General features: G+C 33.2%; 2 protein-coding genes across 3 annotated transcripts in view; one reads left to right on the forward strand and one right to left on the reverse strand.

Moving 5' to 3' along the window:
- The window catches only part of LOC136977998 (CD9 antigen-like), a 47198-nt gene extending 46557 nt beyond the window's left edge, over positions 1-641 (reverse strand). The window contains exon 1 of the mRNA XM_067273629.1: positions 442-641. Within this exon, the coding sequence (XP_067129730.1) occupies positions 442-507 (66 nt within the window). The 5' untranslated portion in view covers positions 508-641. The remainder of the gene's footprint in view (positions 1-441) is intronic.
- An 11561-nt stretch (positions 642-12202) lies between these two features.
- Positions 12203-25804, forward strand: part of LOC136977994 (mediator of RNA polymerase II transcription subunit 25-like) — a 50091-nt gene continuing 36489 nt past the window's right edge. The window contains exons 1-3 of one of the 2 annotated variants that reach the window (XM_067273622.1): positions 12203-12463; positions 22953-22998; positions 24132-24256. In XM_067273622.1, coding sequence (XP_067129723.1) covers positions 12339-12463; positions 22953-22998; positions 24132-24256 — 296 coding nt within the window. In that variant the 5' untranslated portion in view covers positions 12203-12338. Of the gene's footprint in view, positions 12464-22952; positions 22999-24131; positions 24257-25804 lie in introns of those variants that run through there. The other variant, XM_067273623.1, reaches the window with a different exon arrangement.

Below are 25804 nucleotides of genomic sequence, written 5' to 3' on the forward strand. Positions count from 1 at the left end.
AATTTTATTAAATGTTAACTATAGTCGCGTCGCGTCGTGACGCGTCCAAGCGCACCATTAATATGAAAAAGTAGTTAACACGAATAACTTGGTTCAGGTTCGATGATCGTCGTTAAAACACGATATCTGTATTCGCTCTACTGCATTTACATGAATAAAAATTCAATTAATTTTATGTATTCACGAAATATCTAGTAGCTTATTCGTAAGCGTGACTGCACGCGAAGGACGCGACGCGTGACTGAAAATCACATATTAAACGATTCGTCAAATCACGTCAAGAAAAAATTTATATAAAGTTAACCTGCTACCTAATTAAACAATAATAATACAGCATATGTTTATGTAATAGATTAAAATTAGGAAGGAAGATGAGATTTATCAAGAAACAAATATTTATCTTACATGTAAACAAATTGAATCATTTTCTAAAGTACTCACCCAGAATAAAAGGTTAAAAATAATAACAAGGTATTTTATACAGGCGTAGCAACCTTTTAAACCCATTGTTTAAAGAACAACGTTTTAATCCGAACTAAAAAGAACTTCCTTTCTTCCTCTCACAAATCATTAAAGTTGGAGGGAAAAGATTGCGCCGACGCAACAACTCCACTTCCGCTGATTTATTGGTTCGTTATTTCTGTTTAACTTCTATTTTTGACGATGTTACTAACGATGATGTAGTCGATTATTTTATCTTCATCATAATAGAAGTTAATTTTAATATGTTCATACATTCACTTATTTCGTTTAATCATCGTATAACTTGATTTTTTATTTCTTTATTGTATCTTTAAAGTATCGTATCTTTAAAGTTTTCGTCCTTTATAACTAGAATGATCGTATGTCCCAGTTCGTCCTGGACAGTTCTAGATCTGTGTGGTCGAGTCCCGGACCGCACCAGTGATCAAGTAAATAAAACCGGGATACACTGGCATAGGTTCACGCCTGACCAAGGGGCCAAGTTTTCCGGTTTTCTTCACTTGTCTAGCAAACTAAATAGGGGCCACTTTCCTATAGAAAGTCCCCGGAAGACATCCCTTGGCAGATCGCTCATGTGTAGCGTTGCCGTATCCAATCAAACCATCTAGTTCCGGGATTTTACCTGTTTTTAGCCCTTAAAAATAGAATAAAATTATAAATAAAACCGTTTTATAGGTCTTATAATATAAATAATTTATAGGTCAATATATATAATTTTTAAAAATAAAATAATCCAAGTTCAGCCATTTTTACATCCGTTTTTCACTCACTCCCGACCTAAAACTATTCGATTTGGACAATAAACTACCGTATTTATAAGACGAAGTTTTTATTCATTTTTCACTGCTTTAAAAACCTAGGTCGTCCTATACGCGCGAGCAAAGGATTCTTTTCATTTTTGCAATAATGTTTGTAAACTGTGTACTGTATTCGCATTTTTTACCGGATTCTCACCTTCTGGTGTTTAAAAACAAAACTGTTTTATCTGGGTCGTTTCAATCGTTCTTGTGTATTGTCAGGAGTAAAGATGAATAGCAATAGGAAAAGCAAAGCTTTTGAATTGATTTCCAAAATTACACGGGAGCCCGACATAAGTTTTAATTCATTCCCACGTGAAAACATGATTATTTGGAGATCAGAATTAGGAGAAATTCATAAGTGTAATAGACGAACAGTGAAATTCTTTATTCGACTGTTAAGAATTGAGAAGAAAGGTTCCAAATTGTCCAACTTTACGTGAACAAATTTTGTTGTCGATTTTACAAGATTTCTCCTTGAAGTTTAAAATGCTAGTAATTTTTGCGGGACAATGTGTGCATTTACGTTTATTTGATATTTTATTTGTGATTAAAGGAAATAAAATTAGAATTGTATTATTAAATCTAATTTATTTTCTTTATTTTGATCTTTAAAGTCACGCTCGTCCTATATGCGAGAAAATACGGTACTGTACATGATCACCTTAATTATAGCAGTAACAATTCAAATTCTTTATTCTGTAAATTCATATTTGTCGAAACGTTAATATTTTTATTTCCTTATAAATGTAATAAGGAATTTCAATAAAATGTATGCGAATGATGTAACTATTTTATAACGGATTACCGTTAATGATGAAAGAACTGGGTAAAAATCTGAAACTTCCTCGATGAAAACATTTATCAACAAATATTTACTAATACATTTTGTATATTGTGAACTTTTCTTGAAATAATTAAAAATTAAATTGAATCTATTCGCATAAAAATAAAATTTATTGCATCTATTACTATTCATATGATCTATTAAACACAAATTTGCCACATTTGACAACTTATTGGCATCCTGTATATGAAACTACTGTATATTTTCAAACATTTACAATAAATTTACAGGAAATAGTTACTCTTACAGTGACTCATAAATTTACAATTTAAATGGAATTAGTTTAATATAAAATCTATAATATTTTATAAAAATAAGAGTGGAGCGATGAGTTGGATCCGCCACAGTAGCGAAACAACGAAAAGTCTTGAAAACGTGATGTTTGAATATTAGGAAAAAAAACAACTTTGAAAATGTAAACATAACGTTACATGACATAGTCAGAGCCGGATTTACATAAGGGCATTTGGGGCCTGTGCCCAGGGCCCCCACAAAATAGGGGCCCCCACAAAACTAAAAAAAAATTATGTTTAAACATAATTTTTTTTCTATTACCGCGACAGCCTAGTGTGGCCTAATCATGAGGACAACAGGCAGAGAAAACCAAACCCGGGAAAAAACCTATAAAATATCGGAAAATTTCGAGAAAAAATTTCACATAGGTATTTTTCAGTTAAATTAAAATAATTATTTAATAGTTTTACACAATAAAATATATGTATGTTTACAATAACCTTATTTTTAAATGAAATTTACAACTTCCTAGTTCAAATCTAATTGAAAGTACAGTATTTTGTGTAAATTTTCTAAATCATCAAATTTGCCTACTCTTAAAGGGGGACCCCCACCGAATTTGTGCCCAGGGCCCCTGGATTGGTAAATCCGGCCCTGGACATAGTATAAAGTTTTTGTTTTTATCTCAAATTTCTTGCAAAATGCTGAGATTACAATTTTCTAATATATATTCTATACACCAATAAATTATGTTTTACTTCGTAATGAACACGGAACTATTTCCTTCTCGCACGTAAACTGTTGAACATCGCTTCCATTCTTATTCTGGAAAATATCACGAAAATCTAACGGCCGGATAGCCGAGGCGATGTGTTAGACCAGGGGTTCTCAAAGTGGGCGTTACCGCCCCCCCTGTGGGCGGTGAGTAAATCTAGGGGGCGCTGGAGGCAGGGTACTGAACGGTGACCAAAGGCAAAAGTTGGGGTCACTGATGGGTTAGGGAGCGTTGGGTATAACTTTATGGAACAAAGGGGGTGGTGGATCGAAAAAGTTTGAGAACCCCTGCGTTAGACTATCAATCTGGGAAACCTGAAATCGAATACGGGCAGAGAACTCTGGGAATTTTTCATGGGTGATCTGACCCAGATAAACTGAGAACCGTCTATCTTCGTCCGCTCGCAACATTGTGTCTGTTCGAAACCATAATAGTTATATAAATAAAGGCCCTTTTACTACCCACAGGGCAGAGTCAAAAATGGAAAACCCACCGATGGCCGAGTGGATAAAACCACTGAACACTGGTAGTTGGTTGTGAGTTTGCTGCTGACCAACGGTCTGGCCACATGGTTTTTCATGGATTTTCTGCACATTTGCCAGGCACTTGGGGATAAAATTTGGTACAAAATGAGTTCCTTCCGAAAGATACTGGAACGCTTTAATTCCAGGATATGCAACAGCGCACATTCTGACGTAAAATTGGACACAAATGTGTAATGGGAATTTTGACTTGTGCAGTGGGAATCCCATAATTAAAATCGTCCAATTCTAGGTCTTATAAGTATTTCTATCTTCTGGTTATGTTTTTTTTTTTTTTTTTTTTTTTTTTTTTTAACTCTTTCCGCCCTGTGGGCATTAAGAGGGCCTCTTTTAGAAAGCCCATTATGGGTTCGGCCAGGCCCACAATGGGGCGACCGGGTGGTGAGGGACGGGGCCCGACATATCCGAACGGACCACCCCCGAAAAATTCCTGGGGATTATTCGACCTGTTCGGATTCGATCCCGGGTCCCCAGAGCGGTAGGCTGCCACCTTAACCGTCGGCCATCTCGGCCAGTCTCTATCTTCTGGTTATGTTAAAGTTAAAATATTTACCTAATATACGCAATATGTGGTAAAACCTATCCAAAACGGCACCTGAATAAAAAGGAACCCAGCATAAAACAAAAAATTATTCGAAACGGAGCGATTTTCTACGTTAATAAAAATCCTGTTCAAAACAGTAACCTGCCAAACCGAAAAAAATTTTCGGTACTTTTCGGTATTTTACTGCATAGTTTATTCCGCCGATGAAAAGAGCTATAGTAGGATCATTTGTATTGAATATAATACAATACACATTTTTTTTATGCAGCAGCAACATCAATATTTCCATTTATACTATAATCCATTATCAAAGTACATTTATCGTTTAGTAAATTAGGCTATATCACATGCACACTGCGCATGCCTAATGACAAAGATTAAACAGTGATTGAAATAATCGGCCAAATCGTAACGGTCAACTCTTTGATAACAGGTGCGTGTCTGGGAATTGTAACGGATAAGTTACGGCGGCGCTGATCGATTATAAACAAGTGAACACATCATTAGACCCTCCCATAAAAGGCCGGATGGCCGAGCGGTCAAGGTTAGCAACCTGCCGCCCTGGGGGACCCGGGATCGAATCCGGACGGGTCGAAAAATCCCCAGGAATTTTTCGGGGGGTGGTCCGTCAGGATATGTCGGTCCCCGTCCCTCACCACCCGGCCGCCCCATTGTGGGCCTGGCCGAACCCATAATGGGCTTGCTATAAGAGGCCCTCTTAGTGCCCACTGGGCGGAAAGAGTTACAAAAAAAAAAAAAAAAAAAAAAAAGACCCTCCCATACATTTATCGTTTAGTAAATTAGGCTATATCACATGCACACTGCGCATGCCTAATGATAAAGATTAAACAGTGATTGAAGTTAATAAATAATTATACAGATATAAGATTCGTATAATTCTCTTTATATTCTATTTATGTCTTTTATAACAGCTTATTTAACGCTAGGATTTATCTATCGGCTTGGCCAAAAGAAAACTGATATTTGTGCAGTAGGAAAACAACCTTAGATTAAGACCCGACATACAGGATGCGTATTTTTACTCTGCCAGTGACAGGAATAGATTTAAAATGTAGAAAAGAAAAAGATAGTTCATTGTAGGAACAGTTTTTAGAATAAAGTCTTCCTGTCTCTGATAGCAGCAGGAAAAAATCCAGGACATTTGGCAATCATACGTTTGTAACAACTGAAGGCGAAGGATTTGCGATCACCAGGCAAAATTTATCTTTTGAGCTCCATTAAGAAAACGATTGTAAAGGGTACATTTACAATAATATCAACATTTTAAATATAGAAACAGATATTAAAACGCACAATGAAGCAATAAAAATATGTATTTGTCATTCGTTCCTACTGATCTTTAAAACTAAGCAGACAAACACGAACAGTAACAAAAAAACTTTATTAAAAAGGTGAGAACTGTCACCGACATCCTCGGCCAACATCCAGGCAAAGACCCGCGAACTTTCGCGCCTTTTTTTCACGTTGCCAGCCAACTTCGTTGGCAAATGTTGCCAGGCAGTGTTCGGGATCTCTGGCGCTGGCGGCTACATGTACAATAAACAAATAATACAAATTTTACAATGAATTTGAAAAGTCAATACCTGCACAGAAATTCACCTACAAAACTATTTTGCCTTTAGGAGAGCTGAATTAATTACAGAAAAAAAAAATACAATTCTGTAGCAATATCTTTTTTAATGAGCAAGATTGAAAATGAAGAAAGTCTCTCCGGACACGTTGTTGATCGGAAATAATTCTTGATAAGTTTTAACTTTGAAAATGATCGTTCTGTAGATACTGGTACAATTTTATTTTTTTTTGTAATTACCAATTTAGTGTTTTAGATACTAAATTATATTACCAAATTTGGGAGGCCCTAGGCGTCGCTTTTTCCGCTTATTCGTGGCGTGGCTTATTCCGCTTCAGAAAACACTCGAATAAGGACCAATTCTCCTGGGAGCAAGGACGACGCCAGCCAATGCGCCGGGGGCAAGATGATGTAAATTGATAGAGGATATGAATTGTATGTAGGTAAAATAAAAACGATTCATAAAGTTTTAATCATTTACTATGTACCGGAAAAGAAATATCTTAATTAAAACATTTCTTTAACTTACAAGAAGCCCAAGAAGATTATTTTAATTAAAACTTAGCATTTAAATAATTTTTTCAAATTTCTAAGGGAGGGCAGCTGCCCCCTGGCAACGCCCTTGCCTGGAAGGCATCCATTGGCAGATCGTCCATGTGCTGCGTTGTCGTATCCTAGCTAAGCTAAAGAAAATATAAGTCGATTACCACAACACGTGATAAATTTTATCTTTAAATGAGAATTCCATACTTTTCCTCCAGGATTCAACAACTCACCTGCTATTGTCATGCACAGATGAATCTATCCATAAGATACATTGCAAAAGATATGGTAAATCAAAATTATGGATCTAATAGATTAACAAAGCATTGAGTACACTACCAAATTCTAATCGATAATGCTAAAAACAGTCAAATAGAGGACATGATGAGAAATTCAAACCACTAGAGATTTAGACCAAAGAGATTGAAACAGTACAATGATGTCTGGCCTAACAAATTAATTAATGTCTGAGGGGTGGAAAGAGGCGAAGATGGGGAAAAAACATGAAGTATCGTCTTCAATAAAAATAACATGAAATCCGCTAATTCATAAATATATTTATTTTTCTCCACCGATTTTTTGCTAAAATGATAATTATTTAATAGAACTGAACGCTTCTTAATAGAACTAAAGTTTATTTAATAGACTTTTCAGTTCTTCATTGTGTGAAGAACTGAAAAGAAAAATGGATAAGGAAACGAGGTTAGTAACACTAACAAAGAATACTATGTTAAATTTATTAATAGAAACCTGACGTTACTATTATCTTCATATTTGCCTTTTTAACTATTAAATTGTTTTAAACACTTTAAAAATTTCTATCGAATCGGTGCCTATCGATCCTTTTGATTTTAGGAGTTTTAAGCAAGAGGTGTCATAAAAGTTACCACAGGGATAACTGGCTTGTGGCAGCCAAGCGTTTCATAGCGACGTCGTTTTTTGATCTTTCGATGTTAGCTCTTCCTATCATTGCGAAGCAGAATTCGCCAAGCGTTGGATTGTTCACTAACTAAATAAAGATGGAAAACTCGCCCAGTGTTGATTAAGCGCCACTTCATTGTGCCAGTATACCAAATATACATAACAACACGGTTTCGATTGTATCAAATAATTTTATTTTAGCAAAAAATCGGTGGGGGGAAATAAATGAATTAGCGGATTTCATGTTATTTCTATTGAAAACGATACTTGATAATGTTTTTTTTTCCCCATCTTCGCTTCTTTCCACCCTCAGACACTAAGAAAGCTTTTTTTTAATTAAATTCCTATTATTAGTTCACACTCTCCCCCTATATATATCTTGTTCAAATTTTCAATCGTTATTCATTCACTCAAGTTCAAATACATTTTTAAAACTTGTAGTGGATGACACTTGATGTTAATACAGTTTTTTCAAATATTAATTCATTAATTAAATTTAATTCCAACACCTTATATTATTCTCTATCTGTCAAAATCTCGTGACATCGTGAATTCCGTGTTTGCATTGAAAATTTTCGAGTTACGTTTACGTTACCGTAACTATGACACGGGTTCTACCTCTATTTTCGTGTATCACGTTATCACGAGCGCATGTCACTCTGCACTTATCCTGCAAAAGTTTCAACTGATTTTTCCACTTTCCTGACATTTTCTCCTTTTCTTAAAGCCCTTCCGCCCTATGAACACCAGTGGCGTGCCGTGACATTTGATGATAGGGAAGCTGTGTTTCTGTAAGAAGCCGACTTCCAGGGGCAATCAGTTAATTGCGTCAGTAATGGTCTAGTGTCCATTCGTACTGTAATGGGTGGTGGCTGTAGAGACAAAGACGACAAGTATCTGACAAAAACCGTTTATTTTAACATAAAATAAGCATATACTATGTACAAAATAGTTTGCTTTAGGACAATCAGCCGTTCGGACGGCCTGAGCGTCGATGTGATTCTTCGATGGTCGATCGAAGGTGACCCCGGGACAGTGGCGTTGACAAGTCTGTAGGGCACGGAGAGACTTCCTCTGTTGGCGTCGGGGACACGGTCTAAGTCCGAATTGGCACAGGTTACAGGTTGGCACAATAGACGAGAAATTGCTTTTTTTTTTTTTTTTTTTTTGCGCGTTGACACACGGCGTTTTGGTTATTCGGAACGTTAACCGAGTGCCAGGTGTCCTCGATTGTCGGAGATTATATCAATCTCCGTTCTTTCTTTCATCCATTTTGATTGGTCGTTCTCCCTCAATCACACTTCCCGAGTGGTTGATCTCTCGTTACTAAACGTAACGAGACTCTTACCTGGGGACCTATTCTGAGTAGTATCGTTAAGCTAACGAATACGATAAAAACCAGTTTCTATCGGAACCACGTGATTCGCGTTTAATCAATCGTGAAAATGCTATTCCGAGCCGTACGTTTCGTTTTCGGTGCCGATAGCCACTTGCGATAACTAAGGTTTTGTTATCGGTCACTCTGGAGCTGCCGTTAGGAACGTAACGAAAGTGAAAACAACATGGCGTCTTTTGGTGTAAGAATGATTTTACTTCACGAGCAATTGGAGAGAGAGTTAATAAACTATGTTGTTGTATTGCTTAAAAATAATTACCTTAACTGTTTAAGAATATTGTATGAATAATGTAATTGCTTTCTTGTTAAAATTTAAAGTAAGTAGCTATAGCGTGAACATTATTTCTGAAATAGGTTTTATTCGCATATGTATAAATTAAAATGATAGCTTTGAATATAAATATATAAATATACGACTATCAGTTACTTTTCGCCATCTTTCTGGATGTTTTTGTGAGCCGACTCCATCGGAATTCAGACGGTCGGCTATTTCTTGCCACAATTTCTGGCGATCTTTTACGGTGAAGGAAGCATCTAACTTCTCTGACATTAATTTCGGGTTGTCTTCCATAAAATTAACGAGCATCTCGGACTGGCGACTCGTAGTTCGCTGGCTTCGTTGTCCTTTCTTCGACATTTTCAAACAAAACTATTTCACTAGCGCTGATACACGACAATGCTAAAACCACGTGCTTCGCTTAGAAAATGGCGGGTTGCAGTCACGTGACAAAAATACAATGTTAACTAAACTGTGATTGGTTAAAGCGTAATAGCTATCGATAGCATGGAACCCAGACGCATCTCGACCGACTACCCGTAGCGAAACCCACTTAACGTGGAGCACAGAATAGCGATTTGTCTAAGGTTCGTTAACCGATCATAGGACGACTTCCTTCCGCAATTTATAGTTTCTGCCTGGCAGTTTGATATAAACAATGGGTGTCCGACTACAAACGACTTTCACCTATGTTTTTTTTAAACTAATGAATTTTTCTCTAAATTAACCGTTTTTTCGCGTCTTTCGTGACGGGTCAGACCTGTCCGGTACATGACATTTCCATAAAAGTTTTAAACAAATACTGGAAATGACAAAAATAAACAATTTATGTATTTTAGTTCTAAAATACAATTAATACATACATAATACAAATTGACGTGATATAAACAATGATAGAAACACTTGTTTTTTAAATTTTTTATAAACTAATTCTATTTCGCGATTTCTTCCGCAAAGTCGTTAATTACTTTATCATAAAAGTCGCTGGTCATCGACTCCATCAACGTATTTAAAAGCTCTTTTTCTATCGAAAGCAACGCTAGCGACAATTTTTCCTCCGACCGAGTGGCCAATATATGAATTCGCTTTGTGGTCGAAAAACTGCGCTCGACAGACCCACTGGTAGATGGTACCGTAAAAATTAATGATATTAAATCATATAATTCTTTTAGTACGTCTTTGTTCGGATCCACATTAATTATAATATGTTTTATGTTTAAGAGTTACTTGTCAATATAGTCAGGACACGAATATAAATATTGCGATTCGGTACGCAATTTAGATAAATCGAAAAATTTCCCATAAAATTTACTTAATTTAAAGAATTAAAACACGCTTTGAAAAATTGTTAATAATTTTAATATTATGAAAAACATCTAAAAGTGATAAAAATTCTAAAGATTTTATGTCTGAAAATCTGCCATTATAATTATAATTTTCTTTTAATTATACTGTAATTAAATATAACTTTGCAAAAAAACGTACATAAAAATAACATTGAATACTCTTTACTTTTTAAATCTTAAACAATTCACTTAGTCAGATAGCTCTCTGCCAGCGGCTAAGGGATAGAATCGTTGGAAGCGTTACGCGTGTGTAGTTTCCACCGGCTAAACCGGCTGAGGTTGCTGCTCTGTACAGAGCATGCGCCAATGCCCTCTGGCTGCTTTACACCATTCAGTTATTCTCGCCGTGGAAACTGTCTCGTAAGCTCTTCCATTCCGCCACTAACATTCGAATATACAATAGCAATCTTATCGTATTTTTCACATATAATATAGAATTTTTTAATAAGATACATAATGCAGTTATAATAAAATATTAATTTTAATTAATTCAAAGTACGTTAAAATATGAAAATTTATATTTTAGAAAATACAAGGGAAGATCTTTGGAAGGTGGATGCGGCTCTTCCGCCGCTTCCAATGACGGCACGCCACTGATGGACACTAAGAAAACTTCCTAACAAGCCTATTACGGGTTCAGCCAGGCAAATAATAGGGCGGCTAGGTGGTGACGGTCGGAACCCGATATATCCGGACAGACCACCACCTGAAAAATTCCGTTTCGGGATCAAATCCGCTCAGACCTGACCGAATTCGATCCCATTATACCCAAAGCGGTAGGCTGTCACCTTGACCGCTCGGCCATCCTACTTTTTCGCACCCGAGATCGGCATTAGTTGGTCGAATGGTCAAATTAAAATCAGTACGATCTAGATCAACGATTCTCAACCTACTTAGCTCCGCGACCCCAAATAGTAAATATAAATTAAATTAATATTTCGCGATCCCCCATCCAAAGGAATAATAACAGTAAGCCTTACTATTACTAATTGAATTTTGACTGTAATTATAAATGTAAATTTTTTAAAATATTATATAATCACATTGTACTAATTTTATACATTAAGAAAATACTGACGGGACTGACTGACAGTATAAAAAATGTAATACAACTATTCCTATATACGAGCAATTTACAAGTTCCAACTTGATGTGTACGTGCTCTTTGTAATTTGATCCACGTATGGAGAAAATTTTAAATGAAAAACAAATGCAATCATCACATTAATTTCTTTTCTTTACATGTGTACTTATTGTAAGTAAAACGTTTATAGGTTTATAATAAATAATTTTTTCTCATAAAATGATTTCATTATTGTCTCGCGACACCCCTTTAATATCACTGCGACCTCCTTGAGGGTCGCGACTCCCAGGTTGAGAAACGCTGATCTAGACCAACTATTTATTTATTGCTTGTTTTCTGTGAATACCTTTGAATTGAATAAAAGCCATTTTGTAATTACACTGTTTTTCATGTATTGTAGGTAACATTTTAATTTACTTCATGACGTTATTTTTCGTTATTTTTAAAATGGTTTATTTTTTGGTTTAATAACGTAAAAATTTGGTTTAGTTTAGTCTTTTTCGACTCCGTAACTGGTTTATTTTAAAGAAACAGAGGTGGTAACATTGATTCAGTAAGGCTATTATTTCTATATTAACTTGAAGAAGATAGATAGATAGAACATTGATTCATTGATATATAGTACTGCACATACCGTATCTTCATGCTTGTGATCCAGAAAGGGAGAGCAGCAGGCAAATCAATCAATGAATATGTTAATAAGCTATTAATATCTACCAGATAAAATAAAATAATTTAAAAAATGACAATTTTCGAAATAATTTATTTCGGGTACTCAAATTTCGAAAAGTAATAGAGCCATTGAAAAAAACCGCCAGATGGCGCATAGAAAGAAGCAGAAGAAATTTTCAGAATTTGTTGCATGGTTAGTGAGACGGAAGGCACATTTCGGAATGAGAACATTTTTACGGTGTTTCTGAATATTTTTCATGGATAATTCTATATAATTCGAATCAAAATGGTAGTTGCAGAACAAAATAACTGGGCAGGAGTTTCCGATGTTGTGTTTGTTGTTGAAGGAACAGCTAATTTGAGCCCATATGTCGAAAGCATGAAAGCTAATTACATACAGCCTACATTGGAGTAAGTGCTTATTTAGTTACTTTGATTGTTTCTATATTTTTAATAAGTTAAATCCATTTATGTTAATGAAATTTGCAAAATCGAAAGAAAAACAGACTAATACAGTAAAAACTGTCTAAAACAGAAATCTGCCTAAATAGAAAAACTTCGGAACAGAACGATTTTCTAATTGTTATGTTCTACTATAATCCGAAAACCTGTTCATCGCGGAAATGAAAAATGTTTTTAGGTACAAAGAGTATTTATCCCTAATAAAGCGAAAAATTAATTTTTCACGCATTTTTGTGCACAAAACGTGAAGCATCTTTGAAACGGAGCTATATTATTTGTTTTAAAAAAAACCTGTGCAAGACGAAACCTGCCAAATCGGAAAAATATTCGGTACAGTGCAATTCCAGTTTACACAGGTTTTACTGTAAATGTAATCAGTCACTTTCACGTATCATTGCTTCATTCAGCAGACAACAGTTTCAGAGCTGTTGAGTATTTTTCTGCTGAACATCTCTATAGTAGTGCTGTTTTGGAACATGTTTGGTGTTTTGATGTCACATTTAGTAGTGGATTTCGGTTACGCTATCTTCGAGTGACTATAATTGATCAAAGATGACTGTGCACATATATATTATTTATGCTTATGAAGACGTACATTACAGTATTAATCCATTTAAAAAGAGATATCTGAAAACTTTAAAATGAATATACCATATTTACTTGCATATAAGATGAGGTTTTTATTCATTTTTCACTGCTTCAAAAACCTAGGTCATCCTGTACACGTAAGTGAAGGATTCTTTGCATTTTTGCAATAATTTTTGTAAACTTTGTATTCACATTTTTTACCGGATGCTCACCCTCTTAATTGTTTTTGTATTCATCCACTCTTTGACTACAATTGAAGTCATCTATGTAACATACTGTAAATCTCATCTCATTGTTCTTTCTCTCTCTGGTTGTGCCACAGGCAGGTACAGGGAATGTATGAAAAAATACGACTAATAAAATAAAAAAAAGTGATGTACTTTCCTTGCAGAACTTTGCTTCTGCAGAGTATGAATGCTGCACTTACCATTATAAGGGGTAGTTGTTAGTTTTGTCTAGACAGTGTTGCCAAGTATCTTTTTTGCCACCACTTCATGGAACTTCATCATTGACAGATGTCTTTGTCATGGGCTATGGTACTGGAAATCGATACAGTGGGCATTGACTATGGAAATGCTCAGTAAATAAGCTACCATTAGCTTTATGTATCACTTGATACGTCATTGGAGTGGGGTGTAGTAGGATTCCATTTGATCTGACAGATATACTCCTTTTTTGACAAAATTGTAGTCAATGACAGATTGTAGGTTCAGCATGGGCTCTTGGAATCTTTTTGGCTTCTTCACAGTGTCAATAAGTACATTTGATTGTGTTTCCACAGTTGAAAGCATGACAATGAGTACATTTGATTTGTGTTTCCACAGTTGAAAGCATGACAATGGGTCTTTTATCGACCCATTTTGTTACCCAGATTCCTCTATTATCCTTTAGCCCACAAACTTGGCCTTTCTTTTGTCATTTTTAAAAATCTTTCAGAGCACCTCACCTGTTTGTTCAGGTCATTAATAGAATTCTGAAATTTGTTTTATTTATCCAATTAATTCTTAGAAAACCTTGTGTGAAGATTTATTTTAGTATTGTCTTTTACCTTGAAAGTAATTTATATATTGAATTGTATACACCATATTTAATCTTTATCTGTTTAATTCTTGCATTGGCCATTGCTCTTCTATTTAATGTAATTTATTAATTTTGTATTAAATGTAACAGACCAATATTTTCATCACTTAGCAGCCAAGATTACACTTACTAACAACACTTACAACAAATAATCGCAATTGGAAGAAAGATAACATTATCAGGTATGCTACTTGGAATGTTCGAGGCGTTAATGGGAAAGAGGAAGAATTAGACTCTGTATTCCAGAATGGAAAAATTGACATAGCTGTCACTTTAGAAACAAAGAAGAAACTAAAAGGAACAAAAGAAACTAAAAAATATACACTTATATATAGTGGAGTAAATAAGAAAACTCATGCCCAAGCGAGTATAATGATTTGGATACATAAATCTCTTAAGAAAAATATCCTTCATTACACATACTGTACAGAGAGAATTATAGAAATCCACTTAAAAATTAACAGAAGCAATTTAACCATTATTGGTATATATGCTTCTGAAGAAGGCTGAGAAGAAGAAAATGAAGATTTTTATATAAAGTTGCAAGAAATTTTTAATAAAGTTAACAAGAACGATTACATCATAATAGCAGGATATCTGAATGCAAGAGTGGGAAACACTTCAGTAAATAAAAATATTGGAATCTTTGGAGAGGATACTTGTAACAAAAATGGTATGAGACTCATTGATTTTATTGTTTATAATCTTAAAATAATGAATACATTTTATAATCATAAAAATATACATAAATATATTTGGCAATGACAGCAGTCCAAGTCAATTATTGATTATTTTATTGCTAATGAAAAAATGTCAGAATTATTCCTAGATGTCAGATCATACAGAAGATTTGAAGTAGGCTCTGATCACTTCCTAACCCAAGCAAAATTAAGAATTTCACCTATATGGCTAAAAACGAAACCAAATGTTATACATGAACCTGAACAAAAATTTAAAGTAAAATTATTACATGATGATAGTATCAAATGGTTATATACTAGAAGAATTGAACAACATATGGAGAAAATCCCAGAAGACAAAGATATAGAGAATGAATGCGAAAATATCAAAACAATAATAAAAGCAGCAGCCAATGAGTCTCTGGGCACAGTAAAAGTCAATCCCTGTAGAAGAAAGAAATTGAAAATATGGGAAATGAAATCAAACGACCAATATTACAGAAAAACACAACGTACAAAAAAAGCTGAGGATGCAATAGAATACAAATGCTGCAGAGCAATTGCAAAAAGAGAAATAAGGAAAAGACAATGAGAATCATGGACAAAATTTATTTCACAACTAGAATCAGATTTTTACAAAATAAGACTAGATGCCTTCAAAATATTAAAATTTATGAATCAAGAAATTAAAGAACCCATAAAGATTAATTATGGTGTGACAAACGACCAGTTTCTTAATTATTATCAGACACTTTGGACAGATCCTACATATACTAACAAGATTTTTGAAAGCAACAATCAAAATAGAACTGAATTATCAAGAAGAACTGCTTGAAAGTTTAACCAAAACAAAAAATGGAAAAGCAATAGGAGATGATGGCATAAATAGAGAGTTATACAAATATTCTGGTGATAAATTCCTCAAGAGATTATGTATTAACATTCTTCAATAATATATATGAACAAGCCTGTATACCACTTGAATGGAAGAAGAGTATTATACTGCCTATTCACAAAAAAGGAGATAAATGAAAATTAGATAACTACAGAGGCATTAGTCTGTTAAATACCTGTTATAAAATCTATGCTAGAATTCTAAATGAACAATTAAAACAAGAAGGTGAAAAATTTCTTTTGGAATATCAAAACGGATTCCGAGAAGGCAGATTTTGTTAAGACTCAGTTTTCTCCATTAAATTATTACTAGAGAAATGAAGAGAATTTAATCTCAATACATATTTAGCTTTCATAGATTGTACAAAAGCTTTTGACATGATAAAAAGACCCAAAGTTTTTGACATCCTACAAAACAGAAACATACCAAATATTTTACTTCAAAATACAGTTGACTCCACATAAGTCAACACCCCAAGGGGAAGTGGAAATGTGTCGAGTTATCCGATGTGATGACTAAAGTGAAGTTGGAAATAAAACCACAAAACTACAAATAGGAAAATATAGTAGTGCGTTATACAGTAGTATAGGCTTACAATACATTGTGTCCTCCATTTACAATTACTCTGTAGATGAAAAACTGAAAAATTTGTTTAGTGTTGTTTGCTTTGAGCACTTAACTATCTCGACTTTCTTTTTCAACAATCGCGAACACCTTGAAAACGTCATCTTCGCAATTGTCAATTGCTAGCAAGTAACGTCTAAGGATTCTTAATGCCTCTGGCATGAGAAAATGCAAAATTGGATTCTGGTGTGACCTTGATGTAGATTGTATATTTTCTTTTTGTTTATCTGCTATTACTTTATACATAAAAATACATAAAATGTGAAGACATTTTTATTAATATGTATATATATATTAATAATAATAATATATTATTATGTTATTAAATATATTATATATTAATAAATAAATTGACTCCCCCTCCTGAAAAAAAAAAATGAGTTTGCACCACACGTACAGAGGGAATTCATTTTTTCGGGAGGGGGTGATGACTTATCAGAGTGTGGGACAGCAAAAGTATGTCACTTATCCAGTAGTGATGAGTTAAATGGTGTCGAGTAAACTGGAGTTTTTTAACATTAATGCCTATGTAAGTCGGCCGGGACCACAGAAACTGACTACTTAACCGATGGTGTCGAGTTATCTGGATGTCGACTTATGCAGACTCGATTGTGTATGCAATATTTATGAAAATAATACCATACAACTTAAGTTCAACAATGCCACTTCAGAATATAGAAGAATAAATCAAAGAGTAAGACAAGGATGTCCATTGTCACCAACACTTTTTAACATCTATATAGATGATATAATACATCAATGGCAGGAAGAATACACATTAGGAATTCAGCTTCCAAACAACATAAAATGAATCTACTTAGTTTTTTACATAAAGTTGTAACTCACAGAAATGTTTGTGGTTCTATCTTCTAAAAAAGCTTCATATTGCACATGTGGATACATATTTCAGCTCTAATATTACAAGTGTAAGCAATTTCTAAATTATTTATATTCAGTATGACAATTAAATGCAACACGTGAAAGCTGAATCATCACAATAGGTAAAGATAAAACCATTTTATCTTTTCCCTCCATTTGGAAGCTTTTAGCCAATCGGCATTGATGGACAAGTAAAACATCTGATGTATAGTTGAGGATTGATTGCATCTTCAAAATGGATGACAAACAACTAATTGAAGAAGTTCAGAAGCATCCAGAACTGTATGATCCTAAGAGAAGAGATTATAGAGATATTGATAAGCGAGAATTAGCATGGTCAGAAATTGCCGAAGTGATGGGTTATACATTACCTTAAATAAAATTTCAAAAGAATACGGCATGAAAATTTCAACTGCTAAAACCAAAGTAATGGCATTTAGAGGCACAGAGCCAATATGCAGCAAAATTGTAATTGATAATACAACTTTAGAGCAAGTTAATAATTTCCTGTATCTAGGATGCAAAATTTCTTATGAGAATGACATAAATAATAAGCTCACAAAATTTCTACAAACATTAGGAATAATAAATAGTACTCTAAAACCACATCTTGTACAAAAACACTCCAGACTGAAATTATTAAAACTCTGGCTGTTCCAACTCTCCTGTACAGTAGTGAAATCTGGGTTTTAAAGAAGAAAGATATCAAAAGATTACAGGCAGCTGAAATGAAGTTTATGTGCCGAACTGCTGGATATACGTTCCTGGATCATCATTGAAATGAGGATATTTTGGAGGAACTCCACATGAGACCATTAATTGAAAAACTCTCCACATATAGAGAAAAATGGCTTCAACATGTATCTCGAATGTTGCCAGGTAGGATTCCTCATACAGTTTTACAGTATCAACCATGAGGATGACGACGACCTGGCTGTCCACAAAAAATGACTCCTAGATCCTGTCTAGCTGAGACCGAAACAAGTCAACATGGCCTAAATTTGTGAATGGTGTATGATGATGATGAAATTGTATACAAAATATAATTAATATGAAATTGGTTTCTATACTGGTGATTTTAAAAAAATGAATCAAACAAACAACTGTTGTGCAAGTGCCACAGAATGAAAACCAATTATCAAAATAAACTGTGATTTAGCCCTTCCAACTTAGTGTTCAAAACAATCTTTTCCCCAACCTCTATGCTATTACTGGCAAATTTGTAATCTTTCAGCTTTTTTACTGTGTATGTGTCAAAGTGAAAGATCATATCCAATGCATCAGCCTTTGTAAATATCTTGAAGCCCCATTTATGCAGTTTATTTCTGTTGTATTGTTTGAGAAAAGAGTGCTCTTTGAAGGGTATTATACATTCATTAACACTCTGGTGTTCTTGTGGGGAGACTAGATTTTTATTTATCATAATTATCAAAGGTCTGACTTTGAACGCCCTATTATAATTTTGATCACCCCTTGTTTTTAGGTCTTCATTGTTTGCCACAGAAAAAAATCTTTTTAAGGAGTCAAATCTATTTTTAGCAAAATAATCAGCAATGCCAGGAAATAATGTTTTTACCTTACACATCATTGTGTAAAATGACAAAGTAAGTACAAAGTAGCATGTATATGCAATGATGAGAAAATTTGAGCATGGATCTACACATAGTTTAATAATTGCACAATAACATTGCAATATATTATTTTATTTCTGAAAAAGCCACTTTTAGCTCTATTCCCAAGAGGTTAATGTGCATATCTATTTGTCTCTGTAGCTAAGTGCTCAATGATTGTATCAGAGAAGAACATTTTGAAATACTGTGGAGTTTGCATTTCATTGGGAGGTGGTGGAATGAATCCTTTCCAAGAGTGGTCCTGCTGAGGCAAATCAGTTTTCTGCCACTTATACTCAGCTTTATGTTTGACTACTGTCCTTTCTGTTGGTACTCGAGGAAGCAGCATTGGTATTTGTAGCTACCAATAATTCATTATTTGTGCTACTGCATATGATGAGGCAACAATATCAACATAAGTCTTTCTCTCTTGCAATCAGTTAGTTGTGTCACTGTTACATTTGGTTTCTCCATCTTAGTTTGAAATTGGTCTAAATTTTCATTATAATAGAGTGGAGGTAAACTGTATGCTTACCACTTGTTCATCTTTGACTTCTGAAAGAACTTTTCTTTTCTTAGTAGACTTTGTACAAACTTCAGTTGTTTCTGAATTGCTGCTATTATCTTCGAAAGAATGTCGTTTCTTCTGGATGGGAGGAATTCTGAATTATCATCATAATCCTCTCCATCAATGTCTGATAATTCCCCATTTGGTAAATAAAGAAGCTGAACAATCTTATCTTTAGTAACATGATTTGCCATTTAATGTTATGTAGGCTTATCGATGCCCAATGCGTCTCAGATGAATTACTACTTATCAAAAAGTTACTACATCAGTAGTGCAAAGCCAACTTTGTTGATGTTATATGGATATGTTATATAAACTTCTCTTGCTAAATGTAAATCAAATAACCATAAAATGTACATATGAATAAAAAAAAAAACTAGAAAATCATGAGTTACTACTCTGTCACATGACTGCTGTGCATGATGGTGGTGACTTACTCCTACTCCTGACTAGTGTTTGTGACAATTATGCACACTTATACCATCTGTTATCATTTATAAGTTACTCTGTGTGCTCCTGTGGAGATACAATGGACATGTTGAGAGAAAATTACTGCCGAGCTATTACTATGACAGTGTTCTGCATTTCTGATTTAAATTATGGAATCTTTCTAAAAATTTTTAGAAAGATTATAATACTGAAAAATAATACAATATTATGATCTTTAAGAACATATATATATTATTAAAAATCTAAAAACATCCTTTATATGTATTAATTCTTTGTCTGCAGTTTTGAATTACATAAAAACAGAATATAAGAACTGTTTTGAAAAGTTTAATTATATGAAATCTTTTAACATTTCTTATGTGTACTTAATTTACAAATTAAAATTCACAGGTCCCCCTTTCTTTATTTTGAAAATCATATCCTATTAAAACTAGAAAACATAATTATATTTAAATATTTCATATAGTCTTTAAGGTTAATCATATGCATAATCAATGAGGTGTAACCTCTTTGGTTATGCATGTGATCTCCAGCAGAGGGTGTTAAAAATTTAATGCTTATTCTATTGGGAAATCCTTTTCTAAAATTTCTCAAAAATGGAAGTAGATACAGCCCTTACAACATCAATTTAAACATTTTCTGAAATTTTTAGAGCTATCTGACAATTACAAAAAAAATTATCACAGATTTTCAATTTTTGATTGTTTCAAAAGTATAAACACAGGTGCATAAAAAATAATTTGTGATGTCTCAATATTTTGTAGGTCCACCATTTGATTTAATTAATTCAAATACTCTATCAAGCATACATTTTACTAGTTTTTTAAGTTGTTGTTGTTTAATATTTTCCCAGCAATCCATGATAGCTAATTTCAGTTCATTTACAGTGTTGTATTGTCTGTTTTGGCCATAAACAAAACAACTCATAGTGCCCCAAACATTCTATATTGGGTTCATATCAGGGCTACATGATGGCCAATTAATTTCATAAAATTTTTTTTCAGCAAACCAATTTTTAGTTGACTTTGATGCATGAATGACAGCATTATTCTGTTGGAATTGCCAGTTTTCTTCCCCAATGAGTGATCCAAACATTATTAATTTTTGATGCAACAGTTCTTGATACTTTTCTGAATTCACTTTACCTTCTATAAATACAATGTCTGTTTGCCTCCCCAAACCAAATCCTGCCCACATCATCATAGAGCCCCCACCTTGCTGTCTGCTCATTCTGACTTCTTCATTCTTCTTCAAATCATGCCAGTAGTGACTATAACTGTCAGGTCCATCCAAATTCTATTTTTTTTTATCTGAAAAGACTATTTGTTTCCACTGTCATCTTGTCTTTGGCTCACTTGAATCTAGTATTTTGTGCAACTGTGTTAATTTCGGTTTGGCAGCCATTTTTGCAAATTTGGCATTTTTTATGATTATGCATACATCTCCATACAGTTGCTGGTGAAACTGCAATTGGCAATGTTGATGCTGATTCTTTGACAGAAAACTTGTTGACCATCAGTAGGCAAAATACCTTTTTTCCATTTCTAGATGTAAGGAGTTTAGGCCTTCCACATCATTTATTTCTGCCATAATTTTCACCCTGAGTTAACACATTTCTCACAGCACCTGTAGATTGATTTACAGCTGTCGAAAATTTGTCGTAGAGATTGTCCTGCTCCTTTTAGTTGGTAAATTTCATGTATTTCCAACTGTTAGTGTTTTTCCACAAGGGATTGTTTTAAATCACAAAAAACTGTTTAAAATTGGCACCACATTTGTAATAATTAATGATACTACCCTCTGATGACAAATAATTAAACCAATAATTAATAAAAAAAATTATTATACTAATTTTATGCACTTGCATTTATACTTTTGAATCAACAATCAAAAATTGAAAATCTGTGATAATTGACAAGACTATCTCTCATCTCTAAAATTGCACTGTTGTCAATGGCTGCACACCTTAGAGGTATGAAGGCGTATATGTCAGGAGTTGCAATTTGGCATGGAGTATTTGGTGTCCAAATCATGTGCACATAAAATAAACCAGACTTGGAGGTAGTCAGGGGACTGAGAACTGGGTCAAAAGAAAATATGAAATGCTGAGACTGTTTCTACAAACAGGTGCAAGTGTGAGATTTGCATATGCATTGCTCACGCTCTCTGAGAAATAGTCTTGTCCAAAAAATGGTTTCGCTGTTTTACTTGTTTTTTTGTAATTGTCAGATAGCTCTAAAAATTTTAGAAAATGTTTAAATTGATGTTGTAAACAACATACAGTAGAGCATCGGTTAACCGACCGCGTTCTAGTCGGCAAATTCAAATGTCTGCTAGTGATGTGGCGCTACAATATTTGGTTATGTCTTGGCTACTTTAATATTATTTTTGTTAAATTTTTGCATGTTTTAGCTGGCAGCACTGGCTCGACCATGAAAGGGAAGCTAGTATTTAAACCAGGCCTAATACACTATACTAATAATGTATTTTTTCATACTTTTCAGTTATCCGACCAACCCCAGTCCCCAATTAAGTTGGATAATCAATGCTCTACTGTACTAATATAATAAATACATTACTATTGTTAATGTTTTTGTTGTTAAAAAAAAGTTGGGTGTATTTATAATTTTGAAATGGACTGTGCAATTAACAATTTTTTGTGATAGATCCTATTGAATTTGGTAATTTTCTATGAACTTTTAAAGGCATAGAAAATTTGTATAAAATTAACAAATTTGAGTAAATGTTGAACTGTGTGTTAATACAAGAGTTAAATAGGATTCTAATGCAAAAAATTGTTTGGTTTTATTTACTTCCACTTTCAAGTTTTTTTTTTTAAGTATTTTTCCATAGCAAAAGCATTCAATTTTTAATGCCATCTGCTGGATGTTGCATGTATAACCAAAGATGTTATAGCCAGCTTTGATAATTGATAAATCGATAATTGGAGTAATGAAAAATTCTGTATATGATTCATTAATGTAATTTTTAAGATGATTTTATAATATTACATATACCTTGTTGATGATAATAACAAGATTTATATTTTGTATTTATTTTTCAGATATTTCAATGGAGGTCCTCCTGATGATAGGGATTGTGGATGTGATGTATGCCTAATTTTTTATTTTTATAAATTAAAAAACAAATTATTGTATGAAATATCTGATGCAAGTTTCACAAAATTAGTTTTCATATCATTGAAATTTTTACATAATTTTTTGACCTGATAGACACATTAATATTACTATCATAAGATTATTATTTAATTAGAAAAGCCTTACTGTCCTTAAAATTCTATTATTATTTAAGTTTCAAATCATTAAATTGGATTCCCAACATCTTTGCTTGCTGACTCCTTTTCAGGCAGGTTTAATATATAACCCCTTTCTATATTGATACAATATTAAAATAAATTAGAAATAGGACAGAGTTAAAACTCAAATTAAAATTAATAGTAGTAGTTTTTAGTAAATATAAATTAAAAGTCAAAATTATGCACTTAAATTTATATATAATAATAATAATAATTGATATATTTTTAAATTATTATTTTTACTATATTTTTAAATATAATAATTATGAATTTGTCTATCAACCCCAAATTTCCCTTGTAACGTATCAACCATGACAGCCAAGATGGTTAAGGTTGACATCTTAACCATCTTGGTTGTCCTATTATTTTGGATACCTGGGACTGAATCCAAGCAGTCAAAAAAATCCTAAAAAAATTTAATGACCACTCAGTCCTGTATATATCAGACCTTGAAAAGACAAAGGCACAATAAGTACCCTAGTTTCTTCTTAATCAGGTTAATGCTAATTAAATACATAGTTTGTGACTAATCATGATACAAATTGTGTACTCCTAATGGATCCAAATAACAGTGAAATGCATATAGTTCTTGGCTTTTAGACCATTTGAGTTTTGTACATAATACTTTGATACCTCTAAATTATTTTTTATTACTTTTATAATTTAGTTGAATATAATTTTGTTAGGAATACAGTCAAAAATGGAATTAATATTGTTTTTGTTTACTCATTAATTTTAACGTTTAAATTCTACTTTTATGTTCAATTTAAGAAAAGTGTTAGTAAAAATAGGAAATTCATTTTATCAATGTATCTGATCCAGAAAAAAATATTAAAAACTATTATATAACAGTAAAACACATTTTGTTTGTAATAAAAGCACTAGAATAATTAATGTATTTAATGGAAATTAATTTTTTGTTTATAGTATAACAGCACAATGTATGCACTTGTAGTTTTTATGACTGCTGATTGTGCACCAGAACCTGCAGCATTATGCTATGCTCCAACAACAAGCACACACAAACTTCTTTCATGGTTAGAAAGAATTTCGTAAGTATTAAACTTCTTAATTTTTCAAATATAGGATAAATTATCATAATTGTGTAGAATTTAATGTTATACAAATTATATATCAGTAATAAAATTTTAATGTAATTAGAATACATTGGTGCCTCATACTTCAAATTTAATTCATCCCAGGAGGCCACTTGAACTCTGATCCATTTGAAGTCTGAATCAATTTTCCCAATTAGAAATAATGGAAAGTGAATTAATCCATTCCTAGATTCTAAACAATACCCACTTCAATAAACTTAAAGAGTAGATACACACAATTTATGGTAAAAATAACACAATTAAATGACCTAATAATAAATTAAAACGTGAATACAATAAATAAAATACATAAATACTTTTTAATAAAAGTTGCATTTGCTGGTCACACATCATCAATTTCATCATCTTAAGCACGGCTACCAGATCTGCCATCCATGTACTGCCTTCATGCTTTGTTATAAGTTTCTTTTTCTCCTCAATTTTCAATACAACCTTCTTCTTAGGCTTTATTGCTTCTACACAGACTTGGATGTCATGGTTAATTGAGGCAGAGTGTTATTCCCTATTCACACTATATTTTAAGCCAGCTTAAATGGCTAAGCAAGCTTAAGGTATGAAATATGAATGGAACTGACTTAACATTAAACCAGTTTAACTACCAACAACTGGTTCAGCTTAAATCGCTTTCTCAAAGAAGCTTAAGTTGCTTCAAGCTTTCCTCGAGGTCTGCCACAGGTTCGAAAATAATGGTGGAAGCAGATGTACAAATGTTCAAACAAACAATACTCTTCTCTGTTAGCATATATATGCTACTTCAGTACAATAAGTTTAAATAATAATAATAATAATATAAATTTCTGTCAAGAATCCATTCTTATCAGTTCTGTCACTAAAGTGATATAAACAGTGAGAGAATCATGCTACCAATGACAACAACATCACTAATAATAAATGTTAATAATTCCTAACATCTTATGCATTTTAAATAAGTTATTTATACTTTAAATTACTAAATATAAATTCATTTGATGATTTATCAAAAATAAGCAAAAGCTTGATTTTATTTAAAATGTAATATTGAGTACACCTACTTGAGGGCTAAGTGAATAATTTGCTTTAATTACCTAGTGTGAACAAGTAGTTAATCTTGTTTTTGGCAATGTCACTTAACTTAATTCTGCTTAAATCTTAATCCTGCTTAAAATGTACAATGTGAATAGGGTATTAGCAAAGCCTCTTTTATATGGCTTACAGAATTATATTCAAACAACAGTGATACTACACCAGAGTAAAGTAAACAAACATACCTCTGAGTCTGTTACCCATGTGCGTCTTCTAATAAACAGACCATCACAAACGTTTTTGAACTGTCAGGTTTTTCTTTGGGTAACTAATAGCTCCTGAACGAATGCAATTTAAATTAAATTCAATTGGAACACCAGTCAGAACTCTATTGCGTGGATATTGATAACATCATTCAGGCATGCACCCCTTTAACTGCTGTAGATTATTGTAAGTTCTTGTCTATGTGCACCTGCCAGG

The sequence above is a fragment of the Centruroides vittatus genome, unplaced genomic scaffold, assembly GCF_030686945.1.
Source record: "Centruroides vittatus isolate TY-2023 unplaced genomic scaffold, ASM3068694v2 contig_484, whole genome shotgun sequence".
NCBI classification, from domain to species: Eukaryota; Metazoa; Arthropoda; class Arachnida; order Scorpiones; family Buthidae; genus Centruroides; species Centruroides vittatus.